Source organism: Physeter macrocephalus, chromosome 1 (genome assembly GCF_002837175.3).
Source record: "Physeter macrocephalus isolate SW-GA chromosome 1, ASM283717v5, whole genome shotgun sequence".
NCBI lineage: Eukaryota > Metazoa > Chordata > Mammalia > Artiodactyla > Physeteridae > Physeter > Physeter macrocephalus.
In genome coordinates, this window is record NC_041214.2 from 91439750 (window position 1) to 91454905 (window position 15156).

Sequence of the window (15156 nt, forward strand, 5' to 3'; positions counted from 1 at the left end):
ATGGCTCACGGGCCCAGCCGCTCTGTGGCATGTGGGATCTTCCCGGACCGGGGCACGAACCCGTGTCCCCTGCATCGGCAGGCGGACTCCCAACTACTGCGCCACCAGGGAAGCCCAATGCCTTTTATTTTTAATGGCATTTATCGTTGAAGAGATGGCCCTTGCATTTGTGTCTGCTATGACCCTGTCAGGATACCACAGGTGAAAACCATACACTGGCAGCCAGCTGCACCCTGGTTATGCAGTTAATGCCTGTTGCCCCCTGCACTGAGACCATGCAGAGCTGGTGGGATTGTGGGTCTTTACTGGCATAGAACTCATTTTCTGTATTGAAATGGAGCTATAGGTATAATAAGCAACCTAGACTTTCCGTCCCATTGCAACTGAGAGTCCCCTTCACTTGGGTGCATATTCCTGCCTCTTTGCTCCTTCTCACTTTCTGTAGCGTGGCTTTGGGGCTGGGTTATTCCAGATTCCTGCTCTGCCCACAGTAGCTTCACTCCCTCCTCTGGCCACAGCTCCGAGCTGCTAAGGCATGGATGGAGGTCGTTCTCTGGCCGTCCTCTCTCCAGGGAGGCCTTAAAAGCTACTTTAAAGGTCTTTCTTTCCCTCTGAAGAGAGTTCTCTCCCCTGTTCTGTTTGTTTCAGGCAGCTAAGTGCTGGCTTCTGGGGGAGCCTGGAACAAAGATGCCTCCCTAGAGGCCTTCATCTGCCTTCTTATGTCCTCCACTTGCCTTTAACCTGCTGACAACACCTGTCATGTCAGGCTGTCTCACTCCCTGAAAGGGAGAAGGAGTTTCTGGGGCCTCCTGTGGTTGGTAGGGAGTGCTGTGCCTCGACCAGCCCCTGCCCCAGGAGGGCCACGGCAGGCTCCGGATGGAAAGTCACTTGCAGTTCTTTCGCCCCAGGATACTAGCCCTTTGTGAACATTGAGCTCACCTGTGATCTGCCTCTGTGAGGAGGGGCAGCAGGAGATCCTTGCAGGTTTTACAGTTGTTGTTGAGCTGGGTGGGAATAGGGGAACAGAAACTGAACAGGACTTGTGCGGCCTGGCAGTAGGAAGGGGACAGGGTTTAGGGACTCTGCCCTCCAAAGGGACATGTCACTGCTGTTTCTCAGAGTAGCTGGTTGGGCGGTTGACAGATGTATTTCTATAAATGATGGCCATTTATCAAACCAGTGTTCAGCCTTCAGAGTTACTTGTCAGGCCATAAGTGACTACCTAGAGGGAACAACCAGGTGATTTTTAAAATGGATCCTTCCAGGCTAAATGAAGTGAGTCTATGGATAGCTAAGAATTAGGCAAAATATTGGGCAGGTGTCACCCCGTTCTTCATTTGGCTCCTGTGTGGGCTATGCTCCCCCAGGAAAGTGACAAGACCGGGAGGAAGGGCAGGAGCCAGACCGTTATGGAGGCAGGTCCTGAATCGGTTCACAAGGCTCAGTAATCCCTCCTCAGTGAGTCAGGGGCCAGGCACCCAAGACTGGGCAGGAGGTGCAGGAGAAATGGAGCAAATTCTGCTTCCTTCATGGGGCCTCTCAGAGCCCCAGAATTCCCCACCTCCTCTCTCCTTCCAGCTCCGTGTTCATGTTGAGTTTCTACCTGACCTGTTTCCTGCTGCTGACCTTGGTGGTATTTGTGTCCGTGATCTACTCCTGCGTGAAGGTGAGTCCAGCTTATACTTGAACCCCAGTCGCCTTCTTCCCTCCCTTCCCAGCCCACTGATAGGGCCCCTCCCAGGGGCTGGAGAGTCACACCTGGGATCCAGGTGCCTGATGCTGGATCACAACTCTTGATTGTCATTCGCAGCAAGCCAGACTGCAGGGGGCGTAGTTTGTCTGAGGATCCTTATTTGTACTGGCTGTCTCAGTTAGCCTTTGCAAATCTCTGCAAGAAGATACTGTTGCTGTCTCTTCTGTCTGTCCCCTGGGTATCAGGTAGGCCAAAGAAAGGGCACGTAGCACAATGCCTGGCACAGAGCAGTGGTCAATAAACATTTGCTGAAGGAATGAGTTTGAAAGGGATCGCTCTCGATACCCCTTCTCTGTTCCAATGTGCCCTGAAAATGGCCCTGGAGGGAGGCCATAGCGATGATGGCTTTTGAGCTGCCCATCATATAGATGAGAGGGAGACCCAGAGTGGTTCATTGTTTCAGACAGGGCCACACAGCTAGTAGCATGGGCGTGAGACCCTGTTCTGTGTTTTTCTCCCACGCCGCCTCTTAGGCATGCTGTGTCGCCATCCAAGCTGTGTCCTTCAAGGGGACCTGACCACAGGTCATTAGGGTCTGTTGTAGAAATCACTCAGGTTCCTGTTTGCCTTGCCCACCAAGCCTCTTCCTCAGTTCCTTCGCCACTGGTTTAAGAATTCCCATGGGCCTTCCCTGGCAGTCCAGTGGTGGGACTTTGCCTTCCAATGCTGGGCGGGGGTTGGGGGGGGGGCAGGGGCGGGGCGTGGGATGGTGCGGGTTCCATATCTGCTCCGGGATCTGAGATCCCACGTGCCTCATGGCCAAAAACCCAAAATATAAAACAGAAGCAATACTGTAACAAAAATTCAATAAAGACTTAAAAAATGGTCCACATCAAAAAAACACAAAAGAATTCCCTGATGGGGCCAGCCTGGTTCCAGAAACCTCTCTGTCCCAGCAGAGACAAGCCCTTTCTAGCTTCTGCTGTAACCATTTCTCTGCTCCTCCCTGACACTCACTTGGAGCCAAGCCCCTGGGGGGCCCAGGCCCTGACAGCACTCCCTACACCCTCTGCGGTGGGCACCGTGTTCTCCTTCCTGGGGCATTGGACCTTTGTCATCTCCAAAGTCCCCTTTCTCGTTCCATCCTCCAAATAGAGTCCTTCATTAGGCTGTAAACTGTTTAATCACCTGATGGTCAAGATCTTGGTGGACCGATTGTCATTACTGGAAGGACCTTCGAAGCATCTGGTGTACTGCAGTGTGCCCCTGGGCAGGTACAGAAGTGGACGCCCAGAGAGGGGCAGGACCGGCCGGGGTCGCTCAGCAAGTTGAGCAGTGTGCTCAGCCAGTTCCTCTGCTGCATCGTAGGGGTTAATCCTGGCTCCCTGCCTCTCCACCAGCTCCTTCCTCAAGGCTATGACCTCCCTCCTGCTCGTGTTCAGTCCCTCTTGCCTTTTGGTCTTGCCGTTGTAAGGCACCCCCAGCCTGCTTTTCCCCCAGTGGACAGTCCCACTTTCTTCCTCTCATGGCTATAAAAGCACGCTGTACATTCACAAGAGCCAAAAGGTGGAAAAAAACCCAGGTATCTATTAACAAAGGGGTCCCCACCCGCCGGACCTCGGACGTCCACGGCCTGTTAGGAACCAGGCCGCACAGCAGGAGGTGAGTGGCTGGTGAGACAGCGAAGCTTCATCTGCGGCTCCCCATCACTCGCATTACCGCCTGAACCCTCGCTTGCGTTAGCTCCTGAACGATCCCCACCCACCCCGTCCGTGGAAGAATTGTCTTCCATGAAACCGGTCCCTGGTGCCAAAAAGGTTGGGGACCGCTGCATTAACAGATGAATTAGTAAACAAAAGTGCTATGTCTGTACGATGGAATATTGTTCTACCATAAAAAGGACTGAGATTCTGACACATGGTCCGACATGGATGAACCTTGAAGACATTGCGCTAAGTGAAAGAAGCCAGACACAAAAGGGCATACACTGTATGATTCCAGTTATATGAAATATCTATTCTAGACAAATTCATAGAGACAAAAAGTAGACGATAGGATAGCCTGGGCTGGGGGAGGGGGAGTGGAGAGTTATTGCTTATTGGGTACAGAGCTTCCGTTTGGAGTGATGAAAGGGTTTTGGAAATAAATAGCAGTGATGGTTTCACGACATAATTCATGCCACTGAATTGTACACTTAAAAATGGTTAAATTGGCAAATTTTTTTTTTTTTTTTTTTGGCGGTACGCAGGCCTCTCACTGTTGTGGCCTCTCCCGTTGCGGAGCACAGGCTCCGGACGCGCAGGCTCAGTGGCCATGGCTCACGGGCCTAGCTGCTCCGCGGCATGTGGGATCTTCCCGGACCGGGGCACGAACCTGTGTCCCCTGCATCAGCAGGCGGACTCTCAACCACTGCGCCACCAGGGAAGCCCCGCAAATTTTGTTATATATATCTTACCGCAATAAAACAACCTAAAAAAGCATACCATAGCTAAAAGGCCCTCTTAAACATTCTTTTGCTGAACGCTCAAAAAGAATCTTAAGTTATAAACTGAGGCAAAGTCATGTTTTGTTTGTTCATTTGAGGCCCTTAATTAGGCTATTCAAATCAGAATCAGAGCTATCTGTTGTTTACAATTTTTAAACTGGAACCGAGCTTGTCTCTTTTCTATTAGCTGCTTTGGTGAACCTGAGCTTCATGGACTTCATTTGGTTTGTGTTCCCTGACTTGCGTGTGTATCTGCTGGTGGGGGAAGAGGAGGAAGCAGAGGGGGAGGAGGTGGGGAGGGGAGGGGACGGGCCCCGCCTGCACTGGCCATTTTAAGTTAGTTCCTTGGTCTAGTGAATTCTTTTTGCCACTGTTAGAGATTATTTATAAAAATCATTCCTGCCTCCTTGTGTTTTATTGAATCTACCTATTTTGTAATCAATGTCACAGTCAATAATCTTGTTCTCAATTCCTTCATCCAGCCCAGTGATCTTTCTGATGGCTCTGAGGCCTCAGTTTCCTAAGGGGGAGGCCGGTGGATGGAACACTTCCCTCCCTGCCCCGACCCCATGCTGTCCACCTCCCCACACCCTTCCACCAGAGAAGCCTGCTTCTTCCATCTTGCAGATGTAGAGCTTCTGTAAGGAGTTTGTTTAGAAAAAAAAGTGCTCTGTGACTTACCAAGCCTGAATGAAACCTGCTCATCTGGACCAAGAGTTAAAGAGACACTAATACCCATCTTGGGTTCCTAGTTGTGTGCTTCTCTCACAGGCTCTGAGAAGCCATTTTCTCAGCATTTATCCACTTTCTGGAAAGTAGACCCCGACCTGAGCAATTGTTTGTAGCATGAACTCCTCTTCCAGTTAATAATCAGTCTTCTTTCCTCTTTGTGTTGTGGATTAACTGCATAGTAAGATGTGAAAGGGGTAAGTCTCCCTTTTGGCATCTCTGCAGCAGGGCGGCCTGGCTCCCCTTCCCCTGTCACACTGCCTGCAGGCCGACTGACTGAAAGTTGATTGTATCACCTTTTCAGGTACTGCTGTGAAGATGACTGGACTGGAATTTTCAGTGTCATTCTGTTTTTCCCTGTGAAAAGATTTGCCAGAACTCAGACATTTTTCATCTGATTTCCACTGTTTCTCAGAAATCATGGCTAGTGGCTTTCCGATGAGATACAGCAGTTCCTAAATTACCCTTGCCTGCTATGGGCTCCGCAGATCCAAAGCCAAGCGGTTCTGTCAGACATGGTCTCTTTCTCTGTTTCATTTACTTTTCCATTTCCCCAAAACAACTTGGACTTACTTTCTTAAATCATCCATATTTTATCCTTTCTGAAGAGAGAAACATGAAGAAAGTGTGGTCTGAGTTAGTCAATGTAGTTGTCTTAGCTGTCGTCTTCCTGGGTCCTTTTCTGTTTTTCTGAAATGTACTGCTCACCGAAGGCTCTGATTGTTTTTTTCATCTTGGGCCTGTATGATCTCCTGACACAGCTTGGCCCAGGTCACACACACACACACCTAGATTTCTCAGCGAGGGTAATTTTGTGCCTCGGACTTCATGTTGTCCCACAGTCCTGGTCTTGCTTCTCAGAGCATCAGCTGCCCTCTGGAGCCCCTCTGTCTCTGGGACGCCTTGTCCTAAGGATCATCCCCTGAGCGTGTCCTTCTGGTGAAGCTGTCTTAGAGGGCCAGTCTGAAGATCTGCACACACCACTCCTTCCTTCCCTTGGCATCGGTGCTCATCTGGGCTCCAGAGCTGCTTTCATCAGAGAAAACCATGCTCAGTCCCTCTTGCGGTCACATGTGGTCCCCAAACTCAGAGAATCTCAGATTGGTAGGGGCCCGAACAGGGAGGCAGCCCAGACACCCTCCTGAGGCTGGAACCCCTTTGCATAACCCTGCAAGGGGTGGGCCAGCCTCTGCCGTGTCAGCTCCAGGGTTGGCGAGCTCCCTCACGCCTCCTGAGTGCAGCCCCTTCCCTCCTTGGCCAGCTCTGACTGCTCCGTCAGTCCCCCTGTGGCTTCTGCCCCCTCATCCTGTGAGGCAGCTCAGGCCTGCCCCTGACAGTGCCAGCACTTTTGCTGCCACCGCCCAAGTGGGGGGAAGAGAGTGGCTCCCTTCTGTCCCCACACTTGACTGGGCCCCCTTTCTCTCCTGTGGCTCATTAGCACGTTCTCACTCAGAAGGCCAAACTCTGCTTTCCTGCAGTTTGGGGGTTGGGTACAGATAGGTCCAGAAGGAGTACTCAGCTACAGGGCCGCACGTGTGTGCGTCTGTGTGTGTGTGTGTGTGTGTGTGTGTGTGTGTTTAAATCTCTTTCATCTTCTAGGCTACTGGCTCCCTCTTGGCTTGTCTCCCACTGACCTCCTGGACCTGATTGTCTGAGCTCCTGGAAACTGACCAGGGCTTCCTCTAGGCCCTTGCCTGCTCTGTGCAGTCACCTAAAAGCCTCCTCTCCTCTCCCCGAAGCCTGAAGCTAGCTAAGCCCCGCCTTGCTGGCTCTCCTTCCTACCACGCCCTCCTGACTCCCGTCCACAGCGTCTAAAACAGGACCCTACTCCTCAACCATTACCTCTCACCTCCCAGCTGCCTTCTGTCTCGTGACGACTTCAGAATCCCCACACTCCCCTTTCCAGAGGCTCGGGGTCACACTTTGTCCACTTGAAGAGGATGTGTTGCTGTCAGGCACACGTTCGTTTGGGGGTGAAGAATGCTTCATTTTCAGGAAGGAGATCTTAGGTTCCTCCCATGGCTTTTAAGTCTAGCCATCTTGGGTCCAGAGCCCAGCCATGCCACCTTGACCGGTGTTTCCCAAACCTTTAAGGTGGCTTTTATTATATCCACTTTGCAGATGAGGAAAATGAGGCTCCAAGCGGTTAGACAGCTTTCCCTAGGTCCCGGAGCTAAGAAGTGGTATAGCTGGGGTTTAAACCCAGGTGGTTCTTGACTCCAGAGCCCACAGTCCTTCCCCTCCGGGACACTGCCTTTGTTAATATGTCCAGTTGACCGCTGAAAGGCCAGGTGATAAGAGCAGTAGTCAGCGTCTACTACTGGTCAGCATCTTCCTGTCTTGTTCTGAAGTTTTCATATCTTTAAAAATATTTTTCTGAAGTAGGAGCCACTGCTTCATTTATCAGCTCCTTGTCAGAAAGTCTGTTTTCTTACATTTTTTTGCTGTCAGATTTCATCACCTTTCATTCCTGCAATACCCTGGTCCCACATGACAGACAGGGAGCCGGGACCCCAGGGAGGTCATTGATATGCCTGGAGACTTTCTGAGAGGCCAGGATCAAAACTGTCCCTCACCCCAGTCATGGTTTATTAATTGTGTCACCATTCCCATTTTTCAAGTTGAATTGATTTGAATTAATCATATTGGGGTTGGAACATTTTTAAAAAATTGATTCTTTTTCTGAACTCTGATGGTGAACAGGCACTGAGCAATTAGTTTGCACAGACACAATTATCCTTCCAGAAAAATGCTCTCCAGGATCTGTATGCAGCTGTAGAGCAGCCCTGCGAGGAGATTCTACTCCAGGAGAAGAATTTTATTGTCCACACCGGGGTTAGTAAAGGTGGGATTTGGGGTCAAAATACAGGTGAACTTTTTGTTACAGGAGATGAGATACTCTATAAACCAGTGCCAGGACAGGATGTCAAATCTTCTGGAGACTTCAAAAAGGCAGCAATTCCTGGGTTCCTGCTGAGACTTTAAGTCAAGAGCAGGTCTTTTGAAAGGGTGACAAGGGAAAATGGCTTGTAAAAAGGCAATGCATTGAGGTAATCACTCATTAGATGTTAGAGCTGTAGCAGCGGTCCCCAACCTTTTTGGCACCAGGGACTGGTTTGGTGGAAGACAGTTTTTCCACGGACGGGATGGGGGTCGGGGGGGCTGGCTCAGGCAGTAATGCGAGCGATGGGGAGTGGCTGATGAAGCTTCGCTCGCCACCTGCCACTCACCTCCTGCTGTGCGGCCCGGTTGCCCTGAGCTATAGTATTCCAGGCTGGATTTTGTTTAATAGCCTGCAGTTCTTCTCTGGGTGGCCCCTGTGGGGCTGCTGGTCCCAGTTCACCAGGAAGCCTGTGTGCATATACTGTTCCCCAACCACCTTCTATAAAGGCTTTCCCATCTTCTAATAAGTTTTGTCTAAATCAAGTCATTACACTGGCGATGAAAGAAGCCGTTCAATTGATGGATAGGGTGATCAGGACTGAAATGGTTTAAGCAACACGGGGGATGGGGGGATGAAACGGCAAAATTTTAAGCAGGCAAAGATTAGAAGCCATCTGTCATACCATTTCAGAGTAAGATCCTCATGCTAGCGCCAAAACACTTTCCACAGCTGTGAAACCAAAAATTCCTTTACTGAGAAACAAGGACTTTTGTTCTTATCCGCAACATAGCTCTTGAAAATGCAAATATTAAGTAAATTTTCTATTGAATTTAACAGCTTTCAAAGCACTTTCAAATGCATCATTTCACAACCACCCTGGAAAATCTACCACCCTGGAAGGTAGATATTCCCTGTTTACCAATAAGGAAACTCAGAGCCCTTGATGACTTCCCCAGGATCACACAGAAGCTGAGCAGGATTTTTTTTAATAAGTGCTTTATTGAGATATAATTCACATACCATAAAATGCACCTTTATAAAGGTTATAAAATTATAATTCAGTAGTTTTTACTATATTCATAAAGTTCTGCAACTATCACCACTAATTCCAGAACATCATCATCCCCAGAAGAAGCCCCATACCTTTCAGCAGTCACTCCTCATTCCCTGTTCCCCACAGCTCCTAGTAACCTCAAATCTACTTCCTGTTTCTATGAATGTGCCTGTTCTGGACATTTTGTATAAATGGAATCATACACTATGTGGCCTTTTGAGATTGGCTTCTTTCACTTAGCATATTTCAAGGTTCGTTCATGATGTACTATATGACAGCGCTTTATTCCTTTTTATGGCCAAGTAATATTCCATCGTGTAGATATACCACATTTTGTTTATTCCTTCATCAGTTGATGGATATTTGGGTAGTTTCCACTTTCAGGCTGTTATTAATAAAGCTGCTACGAACATTTGTGTACAAGGTTTTGTATGGACTTATGTTTTCTGTTCTCTTGGGTATGTACCTAAGAGTATAATTGTTGGGTCATGTTTTGAGGAACTGCAAAGCTGTTTTCCAAAGCAGCTGCACTATTTTACATTCCCACCAGCAGTGTACAAGGGTTCCAATTTCTCTACATCCTCACTAGCACTTGTTATTATCTGACTTTTTGATTATAGCCATCCTGGTGAATGCGAAGTGGTTGCTTTTGTTTTGGGTTTGCATTTCCCTGATGACTATTGATGTCAAATATCTTTCCATGTGCTTATTGTCCATTTGTGTAGATTCTTTGGAGAAATGTCTATTCATAGTATTTGTGGGCTTTTTTTGTTTTGTTTTGTTTTTTTTTTGGCCACACCTCGTGGCTTGTGTGATCTCAGTTCCCTGACCGGGCCATGGCAGTGAAAGCCTGGAATCCTAACCACTGGGCCACCAGGGAACTCCCTGTTTGTCCATTTTTTAATTGGGTTATTTGTCTTTTCTTGTTGAGTCGTAAGAGTTCTGTGTATATTCTGGTTATAAGACCCTTATTAGATATATGGTTTACAACAATTTTCTCCCATTCTGTGGGTTGTCTTTTCATTTTCCTTTTCATAATCATTTTTAATTTATGGTAAAATATACATAATATAATTTTTTTATTTTAACTACTTTTAAGTTTACAGTACAGTGGCATTAAGTACATTCATATTTTGTGCAACCATCACCACTATCCATCTCCAGGACTTTTTTATCTTTCCAAACTGAAACTTTATACTCATTAAACAATAACTTCCCATTCTGCCCTCTTCCCTGGCAACCACCATTCTGCTTTCTGTCTCTATGAATTTGACTACTCTGGGTACCTCAAAAAAGTGGGATCATATAGTATTTGTCCTTTTGTGACTGGCTTCTTTCATAATGTCTTCAAGGTGCCATCCATGCTGTAGCGTGTTTCAGAATTTCATTCCTTTTCAAGGCTGAATAATATTCCATTGTGTATGTGTCCCACATTTTGTTTATCCACTCATCCATAGCTGGACACTAGAGTTGCTTTAACCTTTTGGCTATTGAAAATAATGCTGCTATAAACATGAGTGTGCCAATATCTGTATAAGCCCCTGCTTTCTATTCTTTTGGGTATATACTCAGAAATGGAATTGCTGGATCGTATTATAATTCTATGTTTAATTTTTTAAGGAATCATCATACTGTTTTCTGCAGCAACTGTATCATTTTACATAACTACCAGCAACAAACAAAGGTCCCAGTTTCTCCACATCCTCACCAACACCTTTTTTACTTTCTTGATGGTGTTATTTGAAGGAAAAATTTTCAAAATTTTGATGAAGTCCAACTTATCTGTTTTTTCCTTTTTGCTTGTGCTTTGGTGTCATATCTAAGAAACCATTGCCTAATCCAGTCACAAAGATTTAATTATATATTTTCTTTTAAGAGTTTTATAGTTTTAGCTCCTACATTTAGGTTTCTGATCCGTTTCAAGTTAATTTTTGTATATGGTGTGAGGTAAGCTCCAAATTCATTCTTTTGCATGTGGAGATACAGTTGTCTTAGCACCATTTGTTGAAAAGACTATTCTTTCCCCATTCAGTTTTCTTGGCTACCTTGTCAAAATCAATCAATCATAAAGGTAAGGGTTTATTTCTGGACTCTCACTCTATTCCATTGATCTCTATGTCTATTAAAGCAATATTTTAATCCAAGCTTATGTTCTCCAAATCACACATGTCTTTTCTTCTGCCATGTTAGAGGGTTCAGTCAGAGTGCCTCCTTTATTACCCCAGAAGGAAGTGTTTTTTCAGAAGAATGCCACAGACTTGATGATCCATGAACACATCTGAGAGGCACCCCTGCTGGGGACATGGAGGTCCAAGGTCTTCACCACTCAGCCTAGAGCCTGAATGGCTTTCAGGCCTCTGCCACTGCTGCATTCCTTCTCTGTGGTCCCTTCTTTCCCTCTGCTGAATAGGAAGTGGCCTTGTTGGAAGGGTGGAGGAGGATTTGGGGCGGAAAGATATACTGCTTCCCTACATGCATGCCCAGCCCAAAGCCCAAGACTGAGGGGGTAAGCAGTGTACTTTCTTGGTGTCAAGAACTATGAAGGGTCTGAGATTTGGTTTTACCCTAATTACAAGCTAATAAGTTAGCTTGTTGCTCTTTCATTGATACTGGCAGACATCACGAGACTCCTGGGTCAGAGACAAGAGACTTTATTACTCACAGCATAGCAAGCAGCACAAGCATCAGCGTATTTGGGTTGGTTTCCCAAAGTCCCACGGGGGCAACCTGATGGGCCCATGTAGGCGCCCTGCATGTAGTGAGTTTGGGTCACAGCTGAGGCGCGCTGGACCAAGGGCCCGGCACTTGCTGGCCTCAAATATTGTAGTACGCAAGCCAGTCCTCTCCACACTGGGAATGAGCAGTCACACCGGGGTCCCACTGTGTCCCTTTGCCTACTTAGCTGTCTGTGTGACCAGCTACAGAAACGCTCTGTATCAGAGGGTGGATAAGCCTTGCAGTCTGGCACACTCAGCCAGAACGTGCAGGTGTGCTCACACAGGAAAAGCCACGCCTAGAACCCAGGCCTCCAGGCTCTGGTGAGTGCTTTTTCCACCACCTTCGTCTGCCCTTAGGGGTTTCCAAAGGACGCATGGCATGCTTGCAGATCAGCCTTACCAGGAGGCATTAAGGTAGGTAGGATGGGGGAATCACGAATCCACTACTTCGCTTTTCTGGGGGCTGTCAACTTCTTTTTTCGTCTAGGTTGCTTGGGAGATGAAGAGCACATGGGGGCCAAGGCCAAGTATATCAGATTTGGTAGACCCAATCATTTAATTACCAAAACCGCAGTGGGTCTTGAGTGGACATTACAGTTTGTCTAGCTGAAGGAAATATAGGGAGGATTAGGTGAGGGAAATGGCAGATGCATGGGCATCCTGCTGAAGAAAAGCTCACTTAATTCACATGACTGGGGCCCCGCTGTCCGCTTACACGCTGCTCTGCCCCCTTCTCACGTGCCCATCCCTTTCCTCCAGACCCCAGGTTCTCTCCAAGCCCTCAGACCCACAGCTCCCTACTTCTTCCCTGAAGCCTCTGACCCTCCCTGGAAACGTTCTGGGCACCTCCATGTCTCCTTCACCCCACCTCCTGCCCCTCCCTGATTGTAACTCCAAGCGGCCCAGCATTCACACAGCGGGTACATGTGCTTTTTTCTCTGCTTCCCCGTTGGGGTGAAGGTAGCATCTTCCCTTTCGTCCTGCCTCTCTTAACTGAGCTCCGCAGGTGGACCCCCTCCTGGCCAGCTGCAGAATCTGTGCTGTGGTTGGCCTGGAAGCAGGGGTGCAATGGTGTGAGGCTGGAGGCTCGCCCACAGGGAGGGGGTCAGGAAAGCCCCTGTGGTTCTGTTGGCGAGAGACAAAGGTGGGGAGGGCGTCCACCGAGCTCCTCTGTGGCGGTGCGCGGAGTCCACTGAATTCTGTTCCATCTCTGTCCTCCCTCTGCTCCGCGACAGCTCTTCCCGGCCCCGCTGCAGAGGCTATCCAGGAAGATCGTGCGGTCCAAGATGAACAGCACCCTGGTGGGCGTGTTCACCATCACCCTGGTGTTCCTGTCAGCTTTTGTCAACATGGTGGGTGGCTCCACCTCCCCAGCGCTTCCTCAACCCATTGGGTGAAACCCAGTGGAGCCCTGTACCTTACAAGCATGGGCCAGGAGGAGACTTTCCCCCAGGCCCTGGCGTTCTCCCCACTGGAAGTTCTTATTTGGGTCTCACCTCGGGTCTGGGATCAGATTTAGCTCCTAAAGCCTCTCACACAGGCTTTAGTCCTCACTTTCGAGGCTGGAGGAGCCAGAAGGACTCAGGGAAGTATGCCCCGAGGGAGGTTTACAAGCCCTGCCCTGGGTAGCTGGGCAAATCTTGCCCGTTCCTCGGCCTCTTCCAGGCTCCTCTCCTGTCTCGGTCAGTGTCAGGCTGCACCTGAGGCGAGGCGGGATGGGTACCTGCTGCCTGTGGAGATGGGCCACCCTGGCCTGGCTCACACAGGCTGACCTTCTCCTCCCCCACCAGTTCACGTGCAACTCCAAGGACCTGTTTGGCTGCCTGGCGGACGAGCACAACATCAGCGCCAGCGAGGTCAACGCATGCCACGTGGTGGAGTCAGATGGCAACTACAGCCTGGGTGACGAGCGGGGCTTCTGCGGCAGCCCCTGGCCCAACTGCAACTTCCCCGAGGTACTGGGCAGGGAGGGACTGGACACGGATGGGGACCTGCCACCCCAGCCCTCTCTGCCCTTGGCTACTCTGGTGGACAGTCAGGGGCCCTCAAGCTCACTGCCATTCCAGAGACCTCCTTCCCCCTCAGTTTCTCTCACTCATTGTGCCAGACACCAGTGAACAAGGCCGACCTCCTCGGTATAGCAGTAACAACAATAATAGCATAGCTATTGTTTATATGGTATTTACCACGTGCCAGACACTGTGCTAAGGGCTTCACATTTACTCATTTAATCCTCACAGCAACCCTATGACAAAGATACTGTTTTATACAGATGACATTGAGGCACAGAGAGGTTAAGTAACTTGCCTAAGGTCACACAGCTAGTAAGTGGCAGAGCCAGAGCTCCCACCCAGGTCACCTAGCTTCAGAATTCTTGCTCTTAACCTGAAGGCAGAGCTGTTTCTCAACCCTCAGCCTCAGCAGCATTCCTGATATGGCCTCAGGAGGACCTGTCTGACCCCTCTGCCGTGGGTCAGAGAGCAGAGCGGAGCAAAGGGAACCCAATCCCAAACCAGTACTACCACCAAGTTCACCCATTCAAAGTATAATTCAGTAGCTTTTAGTATATTCACAAACTTGTGCAGCCATCATCATAATCTAATCTTAGAACATTTTCGTCACCCCAGAAAGAAATCATGTACCTACAGGTTATTGGGTTTAAAAAATGGCGAGAACCTTTCAAGAGGAGCGTGCATTAAGCGCCTACAGTATGCGAGGTGCTTCGTTCACCCTGCCATGCTTCCTCAGGGAGCCATTTTGCAGCGAGCAGCAGGGCCAGGCTTCCAGCCCAGGGTATTTGCTCCAAGCATTGGGTGATTCCCACAACCCGGCTCCCTGACGGGGCTCACGTGAAACCTGTAAGATGATGGCAGTTTTTGTCCTTTTCTGGAGAGAAAGCCCGTGCTTTCATCCAATTCTCAAAGGGCCCGTGACTCATAACAAGTGTTCAGAACTGCAGTGAGGGCCCCATGGGCTGTCACAGTGCTGGCCTCCCTCCCCGCCGCCCCAGGGAATGGACCTGATTCTACTCCCCTGTACACATGGGCAAGGGAAACTCAGTGAGGGGTAGGGCTCACCCTCACGGGTGCTCACCTAGACCAGTGGTCCCTGGGCCCCCGCCAAGCCCTCCCTCTGCGCAGGCAGCCATGCTCCAGCACCCGCCCTCAGCTCCCCACCTCTCCTCCCTCTCACATCTGGCCAACAGCCCACAGGAGCTGCTGCCTGAGGGCTGTCTGCTGAGAAGCAGAGGCTGTGTTTTGGTCTTGCACATGCCCCTTGGTGGTTGCTCCATGGGAGAATGGGGGAACAAAGCAGTGGTGTCAGGGCCTGTTCTGGTTCCTCGTTTGTGGCAGATGGTTGGTTGGTCACAGACTTCAGCTCTCACCAGCCCGACCAGTTTCAGGCCCTCAGATCCCAGGCCCTACCAGCTACAGACCCCTCGGGCTGACCCCATCCCACAAGTGTTGTGCTGATTCAGCAACTGCTCACAGACCCTGAGGTGGACCTCGGTATTAAGCCTTGGCCTCCTGGATGTCTGGGCCCAGGGTCTGAATAGGAATCCAGGCTGGCGCTTGGGTTCCCCTCCCCATCCCC

At 49.4% G+C, this 15156-nt stretch overlaps 1 protein-coding gene across 1 annotated transcript in view; it reads left to right on the plus strand.

Moving 5' to 3' along the window:
- ADCY5 (adenylate cyclase 5) overlaps positions 1–15156 on the plus strand; it is a 156763-nt gene that overhangs the window by 122265 nt on the left and 19342 nt on the right. Inside the window, exons 12-14 of the mRNA XM_007106261.4 lie at positions 1579–1666; positions 12798–12914; positions 13353–13517. Of these exons, the coding sequence (XP_007106323.2) occupies positions 1579–1666; positions 12798–12914; positions 13353–13517 (370 nt within the window). The remainder of the gene's footprint in view (positions 1–1578; positions 1667–12797; positions 12915–13352; positions 13518–15156) is intronic.